This window comes from Rhinatrema bivittatum, chromosome 3, assembly GCF_901001135.1.
Source record: "Rhinatrema bivittatum chromosome 3, aRhiBiv1.1, whole genome shotgun sequence".
NCBI lineage: Eukaryota > Metazoa > Chordata > Amphibia > Gymnophiona > Rhinatrematidae > Rhinatrema > Rhinatrema bivittatum.
This window is the reverse complement of record NC_042617.1, coordinates 505783971-505808933: the sequence shown is the minus strand read 5'-3', so window position 1 is coordinate 505808933 and position 24963 is coordinate 505783971. Positions and strand designations below refer to the sequence as shown.

The window sequence follows — 24963 nt, the reverse complement described above, 5'->3', positions numbered from 1 at the left end:
CCACCCCGCGGAGTTCGCTTATGATTTATTATTTTATTTTTCGCTGGTACTTTTACTATACACGTGACTGAAGGGGGACCTCTGCTGGATGCAGGGTTGGTGGCATGCTAGGCATGCTCAGTGTGCCAAGTCAAAGTTCTAGAAACTTTGACAAAAGTGTTCCGTGATAGGGCTCCATCCTGATGATGTCACCCATATGTGAGGACTAACATCCTGCTGTCCTGTGAGAACACCTGTTACAGGTAAGCAACTCTGCTTTCCCTTGCTGTTGAAGCAGAGAGCAATGTTGAAGTTGCATCCTAAGTATCAAGGCTTATTGCTTAAGGGTAGTAACCACCACACTAGCAAGTTACCCCATGCACGCTTTCTTCCTTTCCTTTAGGACTTGGCCACAGAAGTAATCGTGTGCTTTTTCTCTTATGTCTGCGTAACAGCATCCCAGGCCATGGAAGTAAGGGCCCTCGGTTGTTGTCTGAATCCAATCCCTCTTTTTCCCTTGCTGTCTAAGCAGGGAGCAATGTTTCAGTTGCATTAAAAGCACCAAAGCATATTGGTTAAGGGTAGTTATCTGCATGCCTTCTGCTAAGACTAGTAACCACCAAACCAGCAAGATACTCCCCTGCATGTTTACCTCATTTCCAGCCTCTAGCTTTTAGAGATCCATAGTATTTATCCCATGCCCCTTTGAATTCTTTGTTTTCTTCTTCACCACTTCCTCTGGAAGGGCATTCCATGCCTCCACCATCCTCTCCACGAAGAAATATTTCCTGATGTTGGTTCTGAGTCGTCCCCCCTGGAGTTTCATTTCGTGACCGCTAGTTCTATTGTTTTTTTTCCAATGGAAAAGGTTTGAAGTCCATACATCATTGAATTCTTTTAGGTATCTGAAGGTCTGTATCATATCTCCCCTGCACCTCCTCTCTTCCAGGGTATACATATTCAGATCCTTCAACCTCTCCTCATAGGTCTTCTGATATAGACTTCCAGTATAGCCTTGTTAAGTTTACAACGTTATTCCTCTGTCTCCGGCACATTTCTGTTTCCAAGTTCACATTACCTTGTTTTATTGTAACTTTTCTTCCTCTTCAATATTATTGTTACAACCCCCCTGTTCCTTGTGAACCGATATGATATGATTTGTATCATGAATGTCGGTATAGAAAAGAGTTAAATAAAATAAATAAAAATAAATAGACCCCACACTATTTTTATCACCCTTCTCTGGACTGCCTCCATCTTGTCTCTATCCTTTTGAGATATGAGCTCCAGAACTGAACACAATACTCCAGGTGAGGCTTCACCAAGGACCTGTATAAGGACATTATCACCTCCTTTTTCTTACTGGTTATTCCTCTCTCTATGCTCTTTATAAGAGATATATGCATATATATTGCTGAACTTATTTGTACACTTTTACAACTGCTAATTGACCTGTGCAAGTGAAAATCAACTAGGCTGCTGTCTGAAATTTTTGGATGGGATGTCTGGGTGAAATGGGGGGTCAGGGTGAAGTACTAGAGAATGTTGGTGAAGTGAAGGACTGGGTGACCTGGTAGAGGTATCGACAAATTGGAAATTCCAAGTATGTGTGCAAATAAGTATTTTCAAAGCAGTATACATACATGTTTTATAAAATATCTGCCTCTGCGTTTATTTCTGGGGTTTTATTCACACAGGGGTAGATTTTATAATTTTGCGCGAGCGAGAACAAAAGTACGCTGGATTTTATAAGATACGCGCATAGCCACGCGTATCTTATAAAATCCGGGGTCGGCACGCGCAAGGGGGTGCACATTTGTGCAACCTGCTCGCGCCGAGCCCAGCGCGCGCTGCCTGTTCCCTCCGAGGCCGCTCCGAAATCGGAGCGGCCTCGGAGGGAACTTTCTTTCGCCCTCCCCCCACCTTCCCCTCCCTTCCCCTACCTAACCCACCCCCCGGCCCTATCTAAACCCCCCCTTACCTTTGTTGCACGATTTACGCCTGCTAAAAGCAGATGTAAATCTGCGCGCGCCAGCGGGCTGCTGGCGCGCCATCACCCAACCCGGGGGCTGGTCCGGAGGCCTCGACCATGCCTCGGGCTGGCGCCACGCCCCCAGGCCCACCCCCGCAACGCCGTGTCACGCACCCGAAACGCCGCATCATTTAGGACACGCCCCCGACACGGCCCGACACACCCCTTTTACAAAGCCCCGGGACTTACGCGCGTCCCGGGGCTCTGTGTGCACCGGTGGCCTATGCAAAATAGGCACGCCGGCGCAGAGGGCATTTAAAATCCGGCCCACAGCGTGTCTCATATATTTTATGCGTAAAATATACAAGCAAATGTTTATAAACTGGGGTAGAAAAAATGTGCATCTTTTTATACTGGAAGTATTTGCACATACTGAAACATAGGTGCATACTTTCAGAGCAGAAATAAAACTGTATTTTTTAAATTGTACAGCTCCCACCGCATAGTTTATAAAATGCAAGCATTAATCTATGTGAGTCCTCTTATGCATGCAAACTCTGTACTGCGGATAGGTTTGAAAGCTGGGTTTATATTGTTGAAAATCCAAAATTATATGCATAAAGCTAAATCTCTCCCCAACTCTACCACTGAGAATACTTCCGTTTAGTGCAAGTAAATGTAGGTGCATATAGGACATTCATGTGTAGGTGTATCCGCATGTTGGGCGATCAATTTTATAAAAGCCATTTCTGCGGATAAATCACATTTTTATCTACTGAAATGCCTTTGAAAATTACCCTCTAAATGCTACAGTACCAGAGCTTTTATGTAGTTAAAGTATCTCTTTAGCTTGCAGTTTTATAGTGTAACATTTTGGAAATACGGTAAAGAAAAAGTGAAAATCAATTCTAGCAAATCCTATCATTCCAATGATCTTGCTTTATGGTGTTTTGGAGGGGGGCTTGATAGGAGCGGATTATTATGTGAAAAAAGGTTTATGCTTTATTGGAACAGATTGTAAGGGGAGGCCTGAACCCATCAAGCTTAGCTTCGTATTAGGGCCTGATCATTTATCACTGTCAGATGGGAGTAGGGAGAAGAGTCAGTGGACCATTCCTGCTCATCTGCTGATTGACAGATGACTGAAGCCTAATGCAGCCTCCAGGCAGATAATCTGCCGTCATGGGGGACAGTGTAAGGGTGAGATACTGTATCGCAGGCTGCATGCGGCTCACTTCTTAAATACACAGACATCGTCACATGGTTGAAAAAAAATAGGAAAACAAAGAAAATAATATCACTAGTACTTTGAAGGTGTGTGTCTTGTAACATTTCCCTGAAACTGTGATTTGAGCCTGCTTTCCAGGGAGTAGCATTAATCCATTTTAAATGTGTGTTTGTATGAAAACCATAACTGTGCAGACTGGATGGACCAAATGGTTATTATATACTGGCATCTCAACATTTACTCTGTAAGACAAGATAATATTGGGAAGAAAGAAAATATAATATTCACTGGGGAGAGAAGGGAGAGGGGGAATAATCAAAAAGCCCATTTACATCGGTAAAACAGTTTTTGCCCATGGGAATGGTAATGATTATTGCTCTCGCTAGTCTCTTGCTTGAGGTGACTAATGGGCTGTGTAGAATGAGTGGGTGACTTTTAGGGACACTGCTCATTGGCAGAGAAATTTCTTTACATTATGGAGCTCTTTGAGAGTTTTTTTTTAATTGATGTTTTGAAGATTTCAATTTTTGTAGGGCTTAGATCTTGACAGTGTTCAATTATTTTATGGTATTGCATAAATTCTGGTCTTTTCTCCTGGAAGAGTAGAAATACTAGACATTGTTTCACAACAGTTGCAAAAATGTGTCACTGCTTTTCTGGAAATTTTGCAGTAGTATTCCTGTAGTTTTGGAGGTTCTTTATTTTAATCCTGAGATTCATTCAGAAACCTCCAATCCCTTAGTGGTGTCATCCACTGCTCCCAAGGAAGGAAAAGAAAATGCAAAATGTTTGCTTGAAATATTTCTCAAAGTCAGTAAAATTGCTCACATAGTATAGCTGATTTCTGATCAAATTAATTACACTTTAAAGCATCATTAGATTTATATTTAGATTATATTTAGCAGACTTTATTAAAATAAAATGAGGCATTTTCCATAAAAAAAAAATTCAAGGCAAGGATGATTAAAATGGAAGGAGCAAAGCTGAGAGGAAATATGAGGAAATACTACTTTACTGAAAGTGTGGTAGATACCTGGAATTGCCTACTAGCAGATAGTAGTAACAAATACCATGCCAGAATTTAAGCACACCTTGGACACAATTCAGCAATAAGAGTAGATGGGGAAAGGTAGGTTTCCAGACCTAGTCCAGCATTCAGACCCTTTCTACCCTACCCCCATTCCCATTTCTTTTACCTATCTGCTCAATCACATAGAATAGTTGATGGCCAAAAAGATGAGAAGACAATGGTAGTGTACATATTCTGGCAGTACATCTGCATCAAGCTCCTAAGAGGCAAGGTCAACCAACATGAAACAGTGGCAAGGTTATAATATACTCCCCAAAACTGTATAATTGGAAGGCTGGAGTAGTTTTCCTAGCATAGACTGTAGGCTGACTTGGCTACATTTCCCAACTAGGGAGAAGGAGAGATATCCTGTTGGTAGACAAGGTTGTGTAACTGTCAGTTGGATGCTTTCTCAAATGCAGTATTTCTGGGTGTATGTGGTGAGGTGAGGGAAAGGGTAAAGGGGATGATTATCATAGCTAGAACAATGAAGGCGAACAAGCTTGTACGGCTAGAGTAGTGTAGGGAGGGGCAGCTGGGTAGATTGAATGGGCCAAATTTAACCAGAACTACTGATTTTTAAAGCCAGAGCTGATGTAATTTTGAATTTTGAAGTCTTGTCTCAGCTTACTTGGACCCACTGGTAGTTCAAGGTTTCCTGTCATACACAAATATAAAATCAATCTTTTTTCCTATTTCTTGCTACTTAAGCAGAATGAAGAAGCAAACATGCTGCAAATAGTTTTGTAAATCTTGAATTTTGCTATGCTTGTCTGCAGGGCTGTGACTACGTGGTTTCCACATTTGTTCTCTGGCATTGCACAGAGCGATGCATTGAATATCCACATTATGGAGGCAATAATCAAACTATCTGCACTGTGGCAAACCCCACACGGGTACTTTTTATCCACAGGGTTTGCTGACATAATCAAAGAAGAGCTAGGGGATAGTTTTGCTTTGATTATTGCCCTGTGAAAAGTACCTGCACAAACGTGAGCCTGCTTTCGGTGTGGGCACTCTTATAAAGCACTCTTATGTGAGTAGTACTGATTACTCAAAACTACCATGCATAAGTGCCTTCCCTGACAAAACCATGCCCCAGGAGCGCATCCAAAAATACACAGGTAAAGGTTCCTGCATTGCTGACATTTGTAATAATAAAACAAAATTTCATTTAGGCAGTTGAACAGTGTTTTACCTGCAGCAATGGCTTTGATTGCTGCTCTCCCCAGTCTCTTGGCTTGAGGTGACTAATGGGCTGTGTAGGGAGTGGAAGGAGAGAAATTTCCTTAACATTGTGGAGATTTTTCAGAGTTTTTTAAATTGATGTTTTGAAGATTTTAGTTGTTGTAGACCTTAGATGTTGGCAGTGTTCAGTTATTTTATGGTTTCACTTCCTCTGTTGCATAAATTCTGGTCTTTTCTCCTAGAAAAACAGTGGAAACGTTAGAAATCGTTTCATAAGAGTTGCAGAGGTATTTCACTGCTTTTCTAGAAATTTTGTGGCATCTTTTCATTCCTGGAGTTTTGAGGTGTATTTTTAACCCAAGATTCATTCAGGATCAGCCCTCGCCAAGCCTTTCGTAACGTCATCCACTGCCCCCAAGAAAGGAAAAGAAAATGCAAAAGGTTTGCTTGAAACATGTTACAGGACAGCTGATTTATAATCAAATTAATTTAAATTGATGCTCTAAAGTTTATTAAAATTAAATGGAATTCCTTACAATAAATGGGCAAAAGCATGAAATTGAAACTGGGATGTGAAATAAAGTGCTAGTGTTTTGCTATTCATTTTTCACCCTCTTTGCCTGACATTATTTCCAAATTTCTGCCTTCTTTATCTTCCTCCCTGATATACTTAACACCACCTCCCCCTGCTGTTCTCACTTTCTTCTTCCTGCCCTGTCTACCCACAGCTGAAAATAGTCTAAATCCCTCTTACCCTGTTTTCCTTCACAGATAGAAGGGTTCAAGCTTGGGCAAATAAACTCATTAAACAAAGAGAATTGCAGCAAAGAACTTTGAAAGACCAAGAAAATTTCAGAAAACAGAAACCTGGAATTGGTGGTCTTTTTTTTTTTCTTTTTTTTTTTAATAGTTCATTTTTCTTGTGCTTCTATGATTGCTCAGAAAGTGGAACGAGACATATCTTATGCATTTTATGCAATGCAGCTCACGAATTTTAGCTTTTGTTATGCCTGCGTTATTTTTGTAATAAGCTATGAAATGCCCAAATAATGTGCGTTATCTGCAAATGAAACTAGTTAATTGGGAAATAATGTGCGTTATTGAATGATAATGTGCTTTATTATGATTTGAAACCTTATGGGTCAATTTTCAAAGGCCCACGTGTGTAAAAAGCGGGGTTTACACACTTGATTGGGCCTCACTCACACTGCATGCATTTTAAAACGGGCACAGCCATGCACGTAAACCCAGGTATGCTCACAAGTGCCAGGCCTCTCCAAAGCAGCGTGGCAGGCCAGGGCAGCGCCATTCTATGCTGTCCCAGGGAAGTGCGCGCTGGCAGCTGGCTGTCGCGTGCAGATTACTCCTGCTTCAGAGGAGCTGTAAGTAATGAAACAAAAAAAAGCTGCAAGTGCTGGGGGGGGGGGCAAATTTTTAATTAATACAGGAGGCACACAGCAACACAATTGGGCCTTCCCCAGTTCCCTCCCAGTCTGCTCCACTTAAGGATAAATATATTCTGTGTTTGAGGATATTGCATGATGTCCATGGGTGTTGCAAATGTGCAACCATGACCCAAAAGAGATTCTGAACCCAATTGGAACTGATAGAGAAACACTTCAGGCACTGTAAGACTGATCCACTGGCATTGGCCTCAGAGGAATCAACATCGAGGGACCTCAGAGCTGCATCAATGGAGGTAGTGTCATCGATATAGGGGGAACATTGGTTCCTTTAGTGCTGATGGCCATCAAGGAACCTGGAGACAGGCCACTGACTGGTTCTTTCTATTCAAAGAAAGTGACCCCTCTACATGGTCCTGTCGTGAGGAGAACTTATCCTCTCTAAAATCCCAGGACTCATAAAAGCCTCCAGCATTCCTGGTGTTAGCCTTTGATGTCCCTCTCAGTTCTGAGGAGGACGGACCAGCCCTCTTGCCTCCCAGTTGGTATTGGCAACAGCTATTTTTTATGAAGATTTGGATAAGAAGATCCAGGAAGCTTTGGAAAAGGCACTGCAAAGCCTTGGTGCCAGAGCATCAAAGGGACCAGGGAAGACACCAACTCTTGTCCAGCCACTGCTCAATTCCTCCAGTTGCCAAGTAGTGAAGCATTGGCATCAGTGCTGGTTCCAGGTCTGATGCTGATTTCCAAAAGGGATCAGGGTCAGTGTCCATTGCCCTGTTGTTGATCAGCTCCTCATGGGAGGAAGCTTCTCTGGGCCATTGAAACTCCTTGGATCTAGGCCCAAACAGCCAACAGAATCTTTCTTGGGGACCTTGATTGAACATTGGGCACCATAAGAGTCTTCACCCTCAGCAGACCAGGGGGACTCAGCCTCGGAGTACTCATGGAAGTATGGCTATGACTCCAGTGGCCCCACTGAAGAAAAACAGTCTCCTGCCTGACCCCTCTCTCCACCAGAGAGAAAGAAGTCCCCTGCTGAGGAGAATGGCAGAGTCCATTCCATATACTTTAAAGACTGAGAATTGGTCCAGGTACAAGATAATGGACATCATTCAGTTTGTGGAGTCCCTTAAGGAGGTCATGGCAATCCCAGACCACAAAATTCTTCAGGTACAGACAAGGATGTGACTCCCCTCAACAAGACGATGGATGTGATTTATCTCATCCAAAAGGTTCCCATATTTGTTAAGAGACAGCTGTTGCACCAATCTGTGATAGTCAAATCCACCCTCAACATGTACAAGAGGACCAGGGCTTACTCCTTGGTGTCTCTAGGGAAGGAGTTTGGGATCCTGGATATACTTGGGAGGAAGATATTCCAGGGTGAAATGTTATGTTCTTATGAAGAGCTGATAGAAAGCTATGCGGGCACTGAGCATAAGATATACCATACTGGGTCAGACCAATGTGTTATGACCACCGTCTGCGGCCATCCGCGGCAGGCCCAACTCACCTCATGTCTGACCTGGCTCTCCACCTCCGGTGCTCTCACAGCGATGGCCAGTCACCACCGCCGCATTTCTCTTGGTTCCCTGCACTCCACATAGCGGCCGGGACGCCGCCAACCAGCGCTCCGATGCTGGGCCTCTCTAGGCGCTCACGTGCTACATGCTCTACTTTTAAAGGGACCTTGACAGGAACTCCGGGTTCGTCCCCGCCTGATGACATCACGGACCTGGGATATTTAAGCCCCTCCTGTAGCCTTCACTAACCGACTTGGCAACGAGTTCCATGTTTCCTATTGGTGCCATACTTTCTCCACAGACCGATTGTTCCTGTCATTGGACCTCTGCGCTTCTCCTTCCGGGTTCCTCACTCAGTGCTTCCCGCTCCGCGGGTCCTGGCTCAACACAACCTAACCGACTCCTTCTCAGTGCTTCCCATCCCTTGGGGCCAGGCTCAGCGCAACCTTATCCGGACTCTCTTCCTGCACCTCCCACTCCTTGGGTCCTGGCTCAGCGCAATCTAACTGGACTCTTGCTGTGCACTTCCTGCTCCTCAGGGCCAGGTTCAGTGCAACCTTACTCGGATGCTCTCTCAGCGCTTCCTGCTCTGCGGGTCCTGGCTCAGCGCAACCTATCTGGACTCTTTCCCAGCACTTCTTGCTCCTCAGGGCCAGGCCCAGCGCCAGCCTATTTGTTAATTCCAACAGCAGTGCCCACGTCTTCTGGGAAATCCCACAGTACTTCTCCTGGAGGACTTTTGCTACAGTGCCTTCTCTCTCCAGGAGTTGGCTCAGCGCAGTACACCTTCAGGCTGGGCCTCGGAGCCCCGCTCCTCGGGGTAGCCCTCTACGCTGCTGCTTCAGAAGGTCTTGCCATCGGATCGCCGAGTCCCAGGCAGTACCCCTGTGCTGCTACTCTTCAGGCATTGCCTACAGTGGATTACCCGCTCTAGCTCTCCTCCTGTACATTACAGTTCATGTCTCCACAGCTGCACCTCCTCTCCTCGAGGCCACTCCCACATAGTCCTGCTCTACTCCCTTCAGTGTTGCAGTAGCCTTGCACTCGCAGAGACTCTTTCTTCTCCTCCCTCTGAGAGTGCTCCTGTCTCGAACTGTGCCTAACCTCTCTGACACTCTCTGCACTCACTCACCTACCCTCTCCGGGACCAGCCACACAGGGGCACTCCTAAGTCCTACCGGCCCCAGCACCCAAGGGCTCATCCTGTGGGGAACGAGGATTGGCACAGGTGAAGTTCCAGCCTGCCTCTGTTCCCAGCCAGCATCGCCTCCAGACTGTGGGGACCTGTGGGGCCCAACCCTTTAGGTAGCAAAAACTCCACCTCGGGCCAAGGGTCCATCAAACCCAGTATCCTGTCTCCAACAGTGGACAATCCAAGTCACAGGTACCTGGCTAGTACCCAAACATTAAATAGATCCCATGCTACTGATGCTGGCAACAAGTAGTGGCGATACGCTATTGATTAATAGCAGTTTATGGACTTCTCTTCAAGGAACTTATCCAAACCTTTTTTAAACCCAGCTTCACTAGCTGTCTTAACCTCAGCCTCTGGCAACAAATTCCAGAGCTTAATTGTGCATTGAGTGAAAAATAATGTTCTTCAATTTGTTTTAAATATGCTACTTGCTAATTTCATTGAGTGCCCTCTAGTCCTTGTATTATCCGAAAGAGTAAATAACCATATCACATTTACCCGTTCAAGATCTTTCATGATTTTATAGACCTCTATCATATCCCCCCTCAGCCGACTCTTCTCCAAGCTGAACAGCCCTAACCTCTTTAGCCTCTCCTCATAGGTGAGCCATTCCATGCCCTTATCATTTTGGTCACCCTTCTCTGTACTTTCTTCAGTGCAACTATATCTTTTTTGAGATGTGGGGCTAGAATTGCATACAGTATTCAAGGAGAGGTTTAACCATTGAATGATACAGAGGCATTATGACATCCTTCATTTTATTTTCCATTTTCTTCCTAATAATTCCAAACACTCTGTTTGCTTTTTTGATCATCTCATCACATTGAGCCGATTTCAAAATAATAGCGACTATGATCCCAGATCTTTTTCCTGAGTGATAACTTCTAAAATGGAACCTAACATCATGTAGCTACAGCATGGGTTACTTTTCCCTATATACATCACCTTCAACTTGCCACATTAAATTTTCATCTGCCATTTGGATGCCCAATCTTCCAGTCTGCTCTGCTCCAATACAACAACTTAGCAAGGACTTGCTACTCTGACAATATCTAAGCTGCTCCCTTGGATTCCTCTCTACCCTCCGGGGTATCTTGCTCCTACAGAAGGTCTGGGTACCTGCTCCTCGGGGGCCTCTTGCTTCTACCTGCCCTTCGGGGTTCAACTGCCTAACTTAAGGACACCCGCTCCTCGGGGGTCCTGTCTGCTTTCTTTCAGGAACCCTCGGCGCTCCTAGGTACTCGCTCTTTGAGGGCCTATTCTGCTCAGGGTATCCTGCATCTCGGACCACGGGTCCTTCTCTTCATTCTACTACCGAAGGAAGTTTACCAGTACTGCCACTCTGCGAGTATCACTATGCTCCAGCTCTTCCTATTCCACCCTTCAGGTTCACGGCCTATCCCGCACTGTGGAACACTACTGGACCTTTGCTATATCTGGGTGAGACCATCTACTACAGAGACTGTCTGAGCTTACTGTGATATCACTGGACTACAATACTGTCCGTTCCTTGGGCAAGATTCAACCTTATCAACAGCAGTATAATAAAGCTTTCTTTTCTCAATGTCTGCTTACTAAGAGTCTAGCCAAATGTTGTGGTTCCCCACGGGGCCCCTCTCCGTGGGAGGAGTCATTTCCACTTCGACCAAGAGTCCACAAATATGCCACAAACCCAACAGCAGGCTTCCTTCTTCGGATATATTTTTTATAGTTTTTATTATGAGTTTTTGCCTCTATGGCCTACTTCTTTTCAAATTCTCTTTTAGCCTTTCTAATGAAAGTTTTGCATTTAACTTGCAAATACTTATGCTTTTCCCTGTTTTCTTGAAATGAATCCTTCTTTCAATTTTTGAATGAAGATCTTTTGGCTAAAATACCTCTTTCACTTCTCCTTTTAACCATACTGGCAATTGGTTGGCTTTCCTGACACCTTTCTTAATGTGTGGCATACATCTGGTCTGTGCTTCTAAGATTTTTTTTAACAATGTCCTTACCTGTTGTACACTCTTATCCTTTGTCGCTGCACCTTTTAGTTTTTTTCTAACTATTTTTCTCTTTTTATCAAAGTCCCTTTTGAAAGTTTCATGCTAGAGCGGTGGATTTACTTATTGTCCCCTTTCCAGTCATTATTTCAAATTTGATCATGTTATGATCACCATTGCCAAGCGGCCCCACCACTGTTACCTCTCTTACCAAATCATTTTCATTTTATTAAAACTTAATATCCTGCTTGATTAAACATGTTACCCAAGTGACAATACAAATAAAAAAAATTCATAAAAAATACAATCAAATAACCAGTAATCAAATAGAAAACACAATAACAGAATAAAACAAATTCACATAATATAAAAAAAATAAACCAGATTTACAAATCCATTCTTAATAGGAGCCTGATATTTGTATCTCTTTACTGATGGCAGCTTAGATGTTGTCAAAAGCCTTATTAAATAACCAGGACTTCACAGCTTTTCTGAATTTCAGATATCCAGAATAGAGTCTCTCTATGCTGATGCCCTAACTCTCGTGCTTCATTAGTATCCTTCAAAGATACTTCCCTCCGAACCATGCACTGCTAAGCGACTGTCAGCTCTATGCAGGAACTGCTGAAGGAAATGCAGGAGGTGGCTGAGCAGCTATCTCTAAAGCAGCAAGATTCTTTTAGTCACTGGTGGACATGAGTCTGGTCTATGAATCTTGAATGTTTTTGATACGGCATCAAGAGTCTCTTATATGGGGATTTGTCAGACCTTTGACCAGAAGTCCAAGAATGGCTTACTAACGTTTTATCTACAGGAGAGAATATCTTCAGAAATAAAGTGAAGGAAGCGATAAATCCATGAACACCGGCAATGCTCTAACAGCTCTCCACTGGCACTTTGGACCCAGCCTCCTCATTTAGGAGGTACTCAAGAGTTGGGCAGAGGAAGCACTTCTTCCAACCAACGAGGTGCTATCCTCTGTTCCCTCAGTTATATTAACAGCTGTCTCTATGTGCCTGCCCACTGCAAACAGTGGGACCCTAAGCCCAGATAGGAACCTAGTCAACACCTGGGTCAGGGAGAACATGGCCAGCATTCTAGTACCCATTCTGGAGGACCTTTCCATTGGAGGCAGGATGCTATTTTATGTAAACCAGTGGCCCAGTGTAACTTTTAACAAATGGGTCTTCAGCATTGTCAGAAGAGGATATAGATTAAATCTATTGGATATCCCACCAAATCAACCACGAAATCCCAATTGGGTTCACTCATCTCATCAGGAACTTCTACAGAAGGAGTTTTCCTCTTTCTTATAGTTGAATGCAATCGATCTGTTCCACTGAGGAAAAGAGGGCAAGGATTCTATTCCATGTTCTTCCTGATTTAAAGGAAACAGGGGTACTCTGTCCCACCACCTAAGGGCCTTGAATAAGTTAATCAAAAGAGAAAAGTTGAAGGTGGTAATCTCTGGGTACCTCCTTAATCCTCTTTCTCCAAAAAGGGGACTGGTTATGTTCTCTCAATCTAAGGTATGCTTATACCCAGATTTTTCTTGGGAGGATGTTACTTCCAGTATCACATGCTATTGTTTTGCCTAGCATCAATCCCACATGTATTCATCAAATGTCTTGACATAGTGGAGGTGCAGCTGTGCAAACTGAGGATATACGTCTCTCTCTATCTGTGCAACTGGATGGTCAAGACCACATCTTAGGCAGAAGCAGCAGAATCAATGTGCATAACCATCCGGGTGTTGGAGTTACTAGAGTTCCTTATCAGCTACTCCAAGTTTCATCTGAGCTTGTTACCTTAATCTGATCTTATCGGAACTCTGCTAGATGTGACTCAGATGAAAGCCTTCCTTCCTCAGTGAAATGGATTTAAATAAATCAGTAGATGTTGGGATATGTTGAGGCTGTTGGGCCTTATGGCATCAACTGTATATGTCACTCCCTTGGTACATCTCCATATGAGAAGAGCCCAATGGGCCCTCAGTTCACAGTAGTTGCAGGCCACTCAGGATCTATGGGACAGCATCCATTTTACACAACCTTTCAAGGACTCCCTGTCCTGGTGGCTTGACAATTCCAATCTGATCCCATTCCAAAATTATCTTATACAGATTGTCCTTACAATGTATATGTCAAGCCTGGGCAGGGGAATTCATGTAGATGGGCTCTGCACTCAGGGTCTTTGGTCTGCTTGAGAGAAGTTCTAGCAGATAAACTTCTTAGAGCTAAGGGTATTTATTTATTTAAAATCATTTTTTGACTTCACACTCCATAAATCATGGCGGTTTACAATAAAACATATGCAATTAATGCTCTAAAGGCTTTTAGAAATCAGTTGTCCAACAAGGTCATCTTGGTTAAAATGGACAAACAGGTGGCAATGTACTACATCAAAAAGCAGGCAGGCACAGGTGTAGGAATGGGCCATCTCTTAAGGGATTGTTCTCAGGGGTGCATACCTGGTTGGCATGGAGAATGTCCTGGCGGACAGACTGGTTGGTTCTTGGAACCCCACGAATGGTCCCTGAACCAGGGCAGGGGTGTAGCAACCCAGATATTCCACCAATGGGGCACACCTGTGTTATAAACACCGGCCGCGGCAAGCCGCGACCGGCACCTACCGCTGTCCCCAGGGGCCGGACGAAGCGTCAGCAATAGCGAGGTTCCTCAGCAGCAGCTATCACTTCAAAATGGCCGCGGCGTTTCTCCCCGCGTGGCTTAGCTCCGCCCCCTGTCAGCTGCTAGGGCCGCGCGAGCGGCTCTGGCTGGGAATTAAAAAGACACTCACAGGATGTGAGTTAGCCTCTTCCTGCTGCATCCTGATTGGCTGGGACTATTTAAGCAAGGTCTGTACCCTCAGACCTTGCCTTGTCTTTTTGGCTCCTGGGTTTGTTCTGTTCCTGGTTCCTGTTTGTCTTCCTGTGTTGCTTCCTGGTCCGGCTGACGTTTCCTCTGGTTCCTTGACCCCTGGCTTGGCGACGGACTACCTCTGGCTCTTGATCCCTGGACTGGCTGCGGATATCTCTGGCTCTTGATTCCTGGACTGGCTGCGGACATCTCTGTCTCTCGACCCCTGGACTGGCTGCGGACATCTCTGGCTCTTGATTCCTGGACTGGCTGCGGACATCTCTGGCTCGCGACTACTGGACTGAACTTCTTTAAGAGATCCTCGGGGTTGGCTCCTCGACCCGCTGAAGGCGTCAGCAATTGTTGTCTCGACCCGCTGGAGGCGCCAGCATCTGGATTACATGACCAGCAGGAGGCGCCTGCATCCAGATCTTCTTCACTCCTACCTGCAACTCCGAGGATCGGCCTCGCCTACCGACGGTGGCCTAATCAGTCATCGTTGGACCAAGGGTCCACTTCTCTGAGCATAACAGCAAGACAAGGCCATGGACCCGGCAGAGGCCTCAGCTTTACGAGCCATTCCCGGCCTGGCTCAGAAAATCATGGAGCAACAGAGTATGCTCGAATCCATGGCCGCCTCCATGGAGCTGCTCAACGCTCGGCTAGATGCAGTGGTGGCCAACCAGCCTGGTATGTCTGCCACAGCTCCACCGGTCGCACCTGTTCCACCCCCAGCACTGAGCAGCCTCCGTCCAGTTCTTCCATTTCCAGCACCACCACGATACGCCGGAGATCCCTGTCTTTGCCTGGGGTTTTTGGATCAATGCACAATGCATTTCCGACTACAATCACCCTTCTTTCTAGATGACGTTACCAAGACCACCTACATTTTGTCCCTTTTGGAAGGCAAAGCTCTCACCTGGGCTTCTCCTTTATGGCAACGATCGGACCCAGTGTTGCAGAACTACTCTCAATTTATTTATTTCGGACTACCTTCGAGGAACCCGGGAAACAAGCTGCTGCCGCCACTGATCTACTTCATCTCCGTCAAGGAGGACGTTCTCTCACGGATTACAATATTGACTTCCGCACGTTAGCCAACGAACTCCATTGGGAGGAGAGTGCTCTTCGGACCATCTATTTAGAAGGACTTACAGCAAAAATAAAAGACGAGTTGGCCGCCCGAGAACTTCCGTCTTCTTTAAATGGCACCATTGAATTGGCCACGAGGATCGACAGTAGACTACAAGAGAGAGCACGAGAGGGCGGTAACTGGAGAAGACGGTCCACGTTTTCTCTGGCCTCTCCACTCGCCACTACGACTCCTCGAGAAACCCCTACCAGTGAGGGTCCCAGGGACGAACCTATGCAGCTCGGAAGGGGTCCGTTGACTCCGGAGGAACGTTTGAGACGTGCAGATCTGGGCTTTGCTTGTATTGTGGTGGTTCCGGACATCGTTTAGCAAACTGCCCTATTCGTCCGGGAAACTTCAAAGCCTAGGGACTTTAGGGGGCATTTCCCTGGGCCTTTCTTCTCTAAAACCCCCACTCACTACCAGTAACTCTTCACATGAACGGACGGGAATTTACCACCTTGGCACTAGTGGATTCTGGAGCCGGAGATTTCATTCTGCAAAATCTGGTGGATAAACTCCACATCCCAGTCCGACTTTGTCAAACACCTCTAGTCATTTCCTCCATTCACGGGGAGCCTTTACCCGGCAGGATTACGCATCAGACGGAACCTCTGAACTGTTTTATTGCACCGGACCATTTTGAACAAATCACTTTCTATGACCTGGAGAGAGCCGTCCATCCTGTGGTTTTGGGCATACCTTGGTTGTAACGCCACAACCCCCAATTTGATTGGGCTTCCTTACGGCTGACACAGTGGCATCCGGAATGTCCTAGGAATTGTTTGAAGGACTCCAGTTCCGCTTCCAATTATATCTGTGCCTCGATTCTGGGGGAACTACCCACTCCCTATAAACAATTTGCGGATGTATTCTCTAAGAAAGCAGCCGATACCTTGCTGCCTCATCGGGCGTTCAACTGCGCGATCAAGTTGGTGCCTGGGTCCTCACCTCCGCGTGGGCGAGTTTACCCCTTGTCTGCTGCCGAAACTCGAGCTATGACCGAATATATTCAGGACAATCTGCAAAAAGGATTTATCCGGCGATCCACCTCGCCTGCAGGGGCTGGATTTTTCTTTGTGGAAAAAAAAAGACGGGACTTTACGCCCTTGCATCGACTATAGAGGGCTCAATGCTATTACTATCAAGGATCGGTACCCCTTGCCTCTCATTGCGGAATTATTTGACCGTCTGCAAGGAGGTCAAATTTTTTCTAAACTGGGTCTTCTTGGTGCATACAATTTGGTACGAATTCAAGAAGGGGATGAATGGAAGACGGCGTTCAACACCAGAGATGTACTTGGTAATGCCGTTTGGTTTAACTAATGCTCCAGCAGTTTTTCAGAATTTTATTAATGAAATCTTTAGAGACCTGTTATATACTTGCGTTGTGGTATATCTCGATGACATTTTGATTTTTTCCAAGGACTTACTTACTCATCGTCAACACGTGCTACAAGTATTACAAAGACTCAGGGACCATCAGTTGTATGCTAAACTGGAGAAATGTATTTTTGAAACAGAGTCTTTGCCGTTCCTGGGTTATATTATTTCTAAACGAGGTTTCCAAATGGACCGAACTAAAATAAAAAGTATACAAGAATGGACTCAACTGAAGGGGCTAAAGGCCTTGCAGAGATTTCTTGGTTTTGCCAATTACTACCGACATTTCATTAAGGACTTTTCCAAATTATCTGCCCCCCCTCACCGCACTCACATGCAAAGGAGCTAATATCGCTACTTGGCCCACTGCCGCAGAGGAAGCATTTCAGGCTCTTAAAGACTCCTTTTTCCGACAGCCCTGTCTTCGCCATCCTGACCCGAGTCGCTCTTTTACAGTTGAAGTCGATGCTTCCACCGAAGGAGTAGGAGCAGTATTAAGTCAGACTGATGCCAAAGGTACGTCTCATTCCTGTTCATATTTTTCAAGAAAGTTCTCTTCTGCTGAGCGCAACTATGCTCTTGGCGACAAAGAATTATTGGCCATTAAACTCGCATTGGAAGAATGGTGACTATGGCTGGAGGGGGCCCAGCACAAAATCACTATCTTTACTGACCATAAGAATCTGATTTACCTACAACAAGCCCAACGTCTTAACCCGCGGCAAGCTCGCTGGGCATTATTTTTTCTCGATTTGATTTTGAACTCCGGTATCAACCTGCAAGCAAGAATATCAAGGCAGATGCACTATCCCGTTCTTTCATCTGTGAGGATGGAAAGGAGGCCCTGCAGAATGTCATCGACCCAGCCCGTATCATCCTCGCAGCTACCTTCTCGGTTCCGATGGGAAAAACCGTGGTTCCCAGCAGACTCCGCAACAGAGTACTGAAATGGGGACATGATTCCCAATTCGCTGGACATCCTGGACGTAAGAGAACGCAGGATCTCCTTCAACGATTCTACTGGTGGCCGGGGATGTGCAAAGACATTCGAGCGCACGTAGATTCCTGTCCCGTTTGTGCCCGACATAAAAATCCTGTGGGGAGGCCGTGGGGCCACCTACAACCATTGCCGGCACCAACCAAACCTTGGACTCATATCTCCACCGACTTTGTGGTTGATTTACTTGCTTCTGAAGGACACACGGTTATTTGGGTGGTGATTGATCATTTCTCTAAAATGACTCATTTTACACCCCTGCCCGCCCTCCCCTCTGCTCCTTGTTTGGCTCAACTATTTATGTCACATATATTCCGGCTTCATGGTCTACCTCTGCACATTACCTCTGATCGAGGTTCACAATTCACCGCTTGCTATTGGCGGAGTCTTTGTGCCAAATTTCACATTACCTTGGATTTCACTACCGCCTTCCATCCGCAAGCCAATGGACAGGTAGAACGTACCAATCGTTCTCTCAAACAGTTCCTAAGGTCGTATGTTAATGCGCAACAGGATGACTGGGCTGCATTGTTGCCGTGGGCGGAGTTTTCCCACAACTATCACACTTGCACATCAACTGGATCCTCCCCTTTTCAAGTTGTTTTTGGCTATCAACCTACGCCACCAGTGCCTCTACCCCTGGCGGTGCCCTCTCCGGCAGCTCAGCTCACCGCCACGCAGTTCAAGCAACTATGGGTACACACTCGTCACATGCTCTGTAAAGCAGCTCAAACGGCTAAGAGGTTTGCGGATAGACATCGGAGAATGGCACCTCAATTTCATCCTGGTGATAAGATGTGGCTTAGCACCAAAAATATTCGTTTGAGGGTTCCTTCTATGAGATTGGCCCCTTGGTATATCGGTCCTTTTCCTGTGACTAAACAAATAGGGCCCGTAACTTACCAACTACGCTTACCTACCTCCCTTTACATCCACAAAGTCTTTCATGTATCCCTGTTGAAACAATTGCTCCTCAACTGGCCATCTCGGAAGGTTCCTGTGTCGTCACACGTCCAGCTGGAGGAAGACACGACGTATCAAGTCCAAGAGGTCCTCGATGTTCGAAGACGCGGCTGCAGATGGGAGTATCTTCTGGCATGGGAAGGATTTGGGCGGGAGGAGAACTCCTGAGAACCTGCTACTAATATCCTGGACAAGGATCTTCTCAAGAATTTTCATAATGACCACCCGGAGAAACCCAAGCCTTCTAGGGGGAGGCCTAAAGGAGGGGGTACTGTTATAAACACCGGCCGTGGCAAGCCGCGACCAGGACCTACCGCTGTCCCCAGGGGCCGGACGGAGCGTCGGCAATAGCGAGGTTCCTCAGCAGCAGCTATCACTTCAAAATGGCCGTGGTGTTTCTCACCGCGCGGCTTAGCTCCGCCCCCTGTCATCTGCTAGGGCCGCGCGGGCAGCTCTGGCTGGGAATTAAAGAGACACTCACAGGATGTGAGTTAGCCTCTTCCTGCTGCATCCTGATTGGCTGGGACTATTTAAGCAAGGTCTGTGCCCTCAGACCTTGCCTTGTCTTCTTGGCTCCTGGGTTTGTTCTGTTCCTGGTTCCTGTTTGTCTTCCTGTGTTGCTTCCTGGTCCGGCTGACGTTTCCTCTGGTTCCTTGACCCCTGGCTTGGCGACGGACTATCTCTGGCTCTTGATCCCTGGACTGGCTGCGGATATCTCTGGCTCTTGATTCCTGGACTGGCTGCGGATATCTCTGGCTCTTGATCCCTGGACTGGCTGCGGACATCTCTGGCTCTTGATTCCTGGACTGGCTGCGGACATCTCTGGCTCGCGACTACTGGACTGAACTTCTTTAAGAGATCCTCGGGGTTGGCTCCTTGACCCACTAAAGGCGTCAGCAATTGTTGTCTCGACCCGCTGGAGGCGCCAGCATCTGGATTATACGACCAGCAGGAGGCGCCTGCATCCAGATCTTCTTCACTTCTACCTGCAACTCCGAGGATCGGCCTCGCCTACCGACGGTGGCCAAATCAGTCATCGTTGGACCAAGGGTCCACTTCTCTGAGCATAACAACCTGTGATGGATCTCTTTGTGTCCCCTCAGAATAGGATGGCTCCACTCATCTTTTCCAGACAGAGGTGAAAGTGAAAGCTAGCCTCAAATGTCTTGGACCTAGATCAAGGCAGAGGTGCATATCCTTCAATTCTGCTAGTAGTGAAGACTCTGTTGAAGCTCAAAGAAAATGGTGGAATCATAACTCCTTTTTGGCCGAAACAGATCTGGTTCCCACTCCTCAGAGAGATGTCCATCAGGGAACCAATCAGACTGGGGACTTCCCCGGATCTCAATGAGGATCAGGGCAGGTTGTACCATACCAATAGCAGGTCCATAGTGCTTGAATATTAAGAAGTTGACCCTAAAATCCCTTGATCTATTTGAGGATGTGTCTCAATTCTTTTGGCTTCAAGAAAGGATTCACTAGAAGGTCCTATGGATTTAGGTGGACGAGATTTGCTTTGTGGTATGAACTTAAGACCTTAGATCCTTTCTCCTGCTGCACACAAAAATTGCTTGATTACCTTCTACATCTATCTGAGTCTGGCCTTAAGATCAATTCAGTAAGAATTCACCATAGAGCAATTACAGGCTAATTTTAAAATGAGCACAATTGCACCCATACATGTGCGTATTGACGCATGAGTAGAGATACGCTTGAATTTCCAATCATGCGTGCATGTGATTTAAAATATGCCTACTGCATATAAGTATGCTCCTAACCTACTTCATGATTCTTCCATAGGGCTTTGTCGGCTTTGACGTGTGTATGTAAGTGGATTTTAAAACATGCTCATGCAAGGGACATTCACAGTTTTTCCAAATAGTCCACCAGTTTTCCCAGTCAATCTTGAGGTCATCCCGACCCTCTAGTTCTTCATCCTGCACACCCTCCAGTTGAGCTGGACCCCTCCACCTGTCATGTAAGCCCTAAAATGAGAGATCTATAGACATGCTGCTTATCAGGAGCAGCGGTAAAATTATGTAGCTAAGAAGCTGCCGCATACTACGGCCTCTTGGAACACCCAAGCTCCGCCCCTTTCCCACAACCTCTTTTAATCTTGCGCACATGTATATACACATAATTTCTAGCTTTTAAAATACATGTGGTTCGTGTGTGGCTCAGATACTTGCATATGTGGGAATTTTAGCACAAGCAACACTTTTAAAATCAACCTCTTAGTGTCTACCATCACAATGTAGAATGTAAGCTCATCTCTGTACAGCTTTATTTGTCCAGTTAATGCAGGGTCTGCTTTATCTGAAGCCTCCCATTAGACCTCCTGATGTATCTTGGGATCTCACCATGATTCTGTCCCAGTTGATAAAGCTCCCTTTGAACAACTGCACTCCTGTAACCTGGAAGATCATATTATTGGTGGCAGCCACTTCAGAATGCAAAGTTAGTGAGCTGCAGGCTCTAGTAACTTATCCATCTTATGCCAAGATTTTTCATAATAGGATGATCTTATGATCTCATCTGAAGTTCTTGCCTAAGGTGGTAGCAGAAATCCATCTTAACCAATCAATTGTCCTAACATTCTTTCCCAGTCCATATGTCCATCAAAATGAACAAGCATTACATAGTTTGGACTGCAAGAGAGCCTTAAAGCCCATAGAAAATCCATCCAACTTTTTGTTTCTTTTGATACCAGCAAACTGGGGATATCATTGCCAAATAGACTTTATCTAATTGGCTAGCAGATTTCATCTCCTGGAAGCACTTTATTAACACAGATTTCCTTCTTCCAATTAATCTAATTATCTCAGATTTATCAGAATGAAGTTAATTCAGTACTCCCTATATTCCCGAATTATTTTCCCATCTCTTCCCAATGAATGTGGTCAGAATTTAGTTTCAATGCTCTATCAGAACTGGTCCCAGATTTTCTCTTCCTAAATCCTCTAGAATTACCTGGTTGGCACTTTACTCTACCTTTGGTTAATATTCCATATAGCAGCAACAAAGTTCTTGTTACTTTTATTTGTATCCTTTAATTTCCTTTCTTTAGTGTCCTTTGATGGGATCTCCTCCTCCAGATGAATTTCTCCACACTTCTCTCTCTTTCAGAATGTCTCAGTGGTTTGGTTATTGAGTCCCTGTTATCAAGGACTATCAGCTCCCAGTAGAACAAATATAGGCCTGGATTTTCTTTCTTCGCACCGGTTTGTGAATCCCGGCGCTAAAGGGGGGTGGGGGGCTGAAGAGGGGGGCGGGCCTGCGAAAGCCGGCAGTGATCGCACCACCGTAGTGTTATCGCTGTCTGCTTTTGCACCCAGTAGCGCCATCATAAAAGGTGGTGTTATTGGGCGCGCTACTGGCGACGATAAGGGCTCTTACCTTTTCGCATTCAGCGAAGTTTCCGCGGCGTCAGCCCCAACGCCACCCTAACTCCTCCTCTTCCGGTGCCGACGCCGCCCTGACTCCGCTCCAATCTAGCTATCACATGCATAAAGGGACATTTCGCGTGCGATACGCTTACAAAATGACCCCCATAGTCTTTGAACCCCAAAAGGGGAAGAAGCAGGAAGAGTGGAATAAAACTTCCTTGCCTTCAAACAGAGGATATAATACTTCAAAATATACTTTCCTTTATCAGGTCACTGTCAGCTCTTTCCTCTGAAAGAGAGATAGCAAACTGCAGGTCTTTCTTACTTCCAAATCCAGCCTCGAATACAGGGATGCCCCAATCCACTGCAACAAGGGGAACTGGCTCTCACAGGGAATCTGTGAGAGCCAGTCTGGCTTGGCTGTTCAAGCAAGACTTGGCTGTTCAAGCAAGCCTTTCCGGACACACTCTAATGTCTTCCTCACATCCTTCTCAAAGCAAGCAGCCCTCAACCTCCTCTTTGTACATAGCTAGTATTTAAGTTGTATATTGTTTAATCGTTTCTAAGTTATCTCTCTTCCTCCTCCTCCTCCCAGTTTTGCTACCCTTGTTAAATGTAACTGCACTTCGGGCACACCTGTTCCAGTTTGATGTATCTACTGCACTTCTGTTCTATGTAAACCAGCAAGATATGTTTTCATGATTGCCGGTATATAAAAACCTTAAATAAATAAATAAAATAAAATCTCAACATTGCCTTAAAAGAGTCCAAAGCAATATTTAAAGGCTGGATAGATGAGTCAACAGGTGGCCAACTTCTAAATAGGAAGACTTCCTTATTCCTTTCTCATAACTTAGGAGAAAAAGAGCAAGTAGGAGTCAAAGGGCTCCTGTCAGCTTGAAACTGTAACTAAAAATCCACAACCTGTTAACTCAAGTTCCAAACAAAAAATCCATGAGGGTGCTGAGGGATGATAAACAGCTAAGACACACCATCTGCTGTTCCCACATGGGAAAGCAAAACCCAAACCTCTCTCTCTCCAATTTCTACACAGAACCTCCCCAATCAATTGGTACACTCCTTTTAGTTAGGGAAACCAAAGGTTCCCTACATGCATTTGGTGAGGTCGGCATGTGTGACAGGTGGAACTTTTTGGAACCTACCATGTAGTTTCTGTGTAGGCATCGATAGCAGCCTGGCCTTTTCTGTTTTCCTAATGGGGGTGTAATGGCAAGGAGTGGGGAGGGAGGGAGGTCCATTTTTCTCTCCTTTTTATACTTTTGTTTTTAAGTGAGGAAAAAATGTCAGTTTCAAACATATTTTTACATAACTCTTGAATATTTTAACTGAAAATTCAGGTCAATTAAAATAATATTCAAGAGTTGTGTGAAAGGAATCTGGTAGATCAGGGGGGCAAGTGGCTTGTGGCACTCGAGGATCAGAGTTACCTACCCCGATTTAAAAAGGTTGCTTACCGCTGGTCTATAAGGTGCCACCCACCTCATCATTTTTGCTACACCAGACTATCGTGGCTACCCCTCTGTAGATTTTCTAAAGATGGTGGTTCCCAGGAATTCAATGAATTGAAAGGAAGGAGGTTCAAGAATTCAAAAAATATTGCATTAAAATAGCATTCTTTTCATCAGTTCGTCATGTGGATAAATATTTACCACTTGCACAGTAAGTATAAAATGGATATAGTTTTCTGTGAAGGAAGACAGCACCCTTCTTTGGGCTGTGCAAATTTTGAACAAGTCTGTAATAAAATATACATTGCTTTGTTGTAAGTTTGCTAAATAGTAACAAAGTGAAAACTTCTGTCTTGGTTATGCCTGAAGAACTGCTTTTCAGGTTTTACATTTTCCTAATAGTTGTGGTTCTTCTTAAATATCATGGGCCTGGTTTATTAAAGCTTTTCTCCCATTCTGTTTTGATGGGAACAAAAAGCTTAATAAAACTGGCCCAAGGTTTGAATTAAACACATTCTCTGTGAATAGAAAACTCATAAACAATTTACTGTAAATTCATATGGCTATTTTAAATGTCACAGTTTCTCTGTTCCATTAATTGCTATTTTATTGTGTTTAAAACAATTTTTCTCTTTTGTTTCCCAGCTAAACATCATGTCAATGGAAATACAATGGTCGAACCTTTCCCAGAGGGAACACAAATGGTTATATTTGGTAAGATGTTTATACCAAAGAAAAAAAGCACATGCAACAGTATTAAAAAGATGCATACCAAATTTCTTGTTTTCAGCAGAGAGATAATGGTCAACATTGGACTAACTTAGGGCCTGATTTACTAAACATTTTTCTCATAGAGACATAATAAGAGAAAAGCTATAAGGGCAGATTTTAAAAGGTACGTGCATGCGTACATTTGGGCGTGCTACCCGTGTGCATGTTATAAAATCAGGGATCAGCGCGCGCAAGGGGGTGCATACTAGTGCACCTTGTGCGTGCCGAGCCCTCGGGGAGACCAGCTGGCATTCCCCCCCCCCCACCTTCCCCTCCCTTCCCGCCCCCCAGCCCAAAAAAATCCCCCCTGTACCTTTATTTCAGAAGTTACGCCTGCCAGAGGTAGGCATAACTTGCACACACCGGCCAAGTGCTGTGCTGGCATACGATCCCCCGGCTGCTGTGCTGGAGTCCTCTGCCATGCCTCCTGGATCACCCCCAGACTGCCCAATCTCACCCCCG

General features: G+C 45.2%; 1 protein-coding gene across 3 annotated transcripts in view; it reads left to right on the top strand.

The window, feature by feature from the left end:
* MSRA (methionine sulfoxide reductase A) overlaps positions 1-24963 on the top strand; it is a 1098176-nt gene that overhangs the window by 327465 nt on the left and 745748 nt on the right. For 2 of the 3 annotated variants that reach the window (XM_029596155.1, XM_029596157.1), the window contains exon 2: positions 24376-24444. The exons of the other annotated variant lie outside the window; for it this stretch is intronic. In XM_029596155.1, coding sequence (XP_029452015.1) covers positions 24376-24444 — 69 coding nt within the window. The remainder of the gene's footprint in view (positions 1-24375; positions 24445-24963) is intronic. 3 annotated transcript variants of the gene reach the window in all.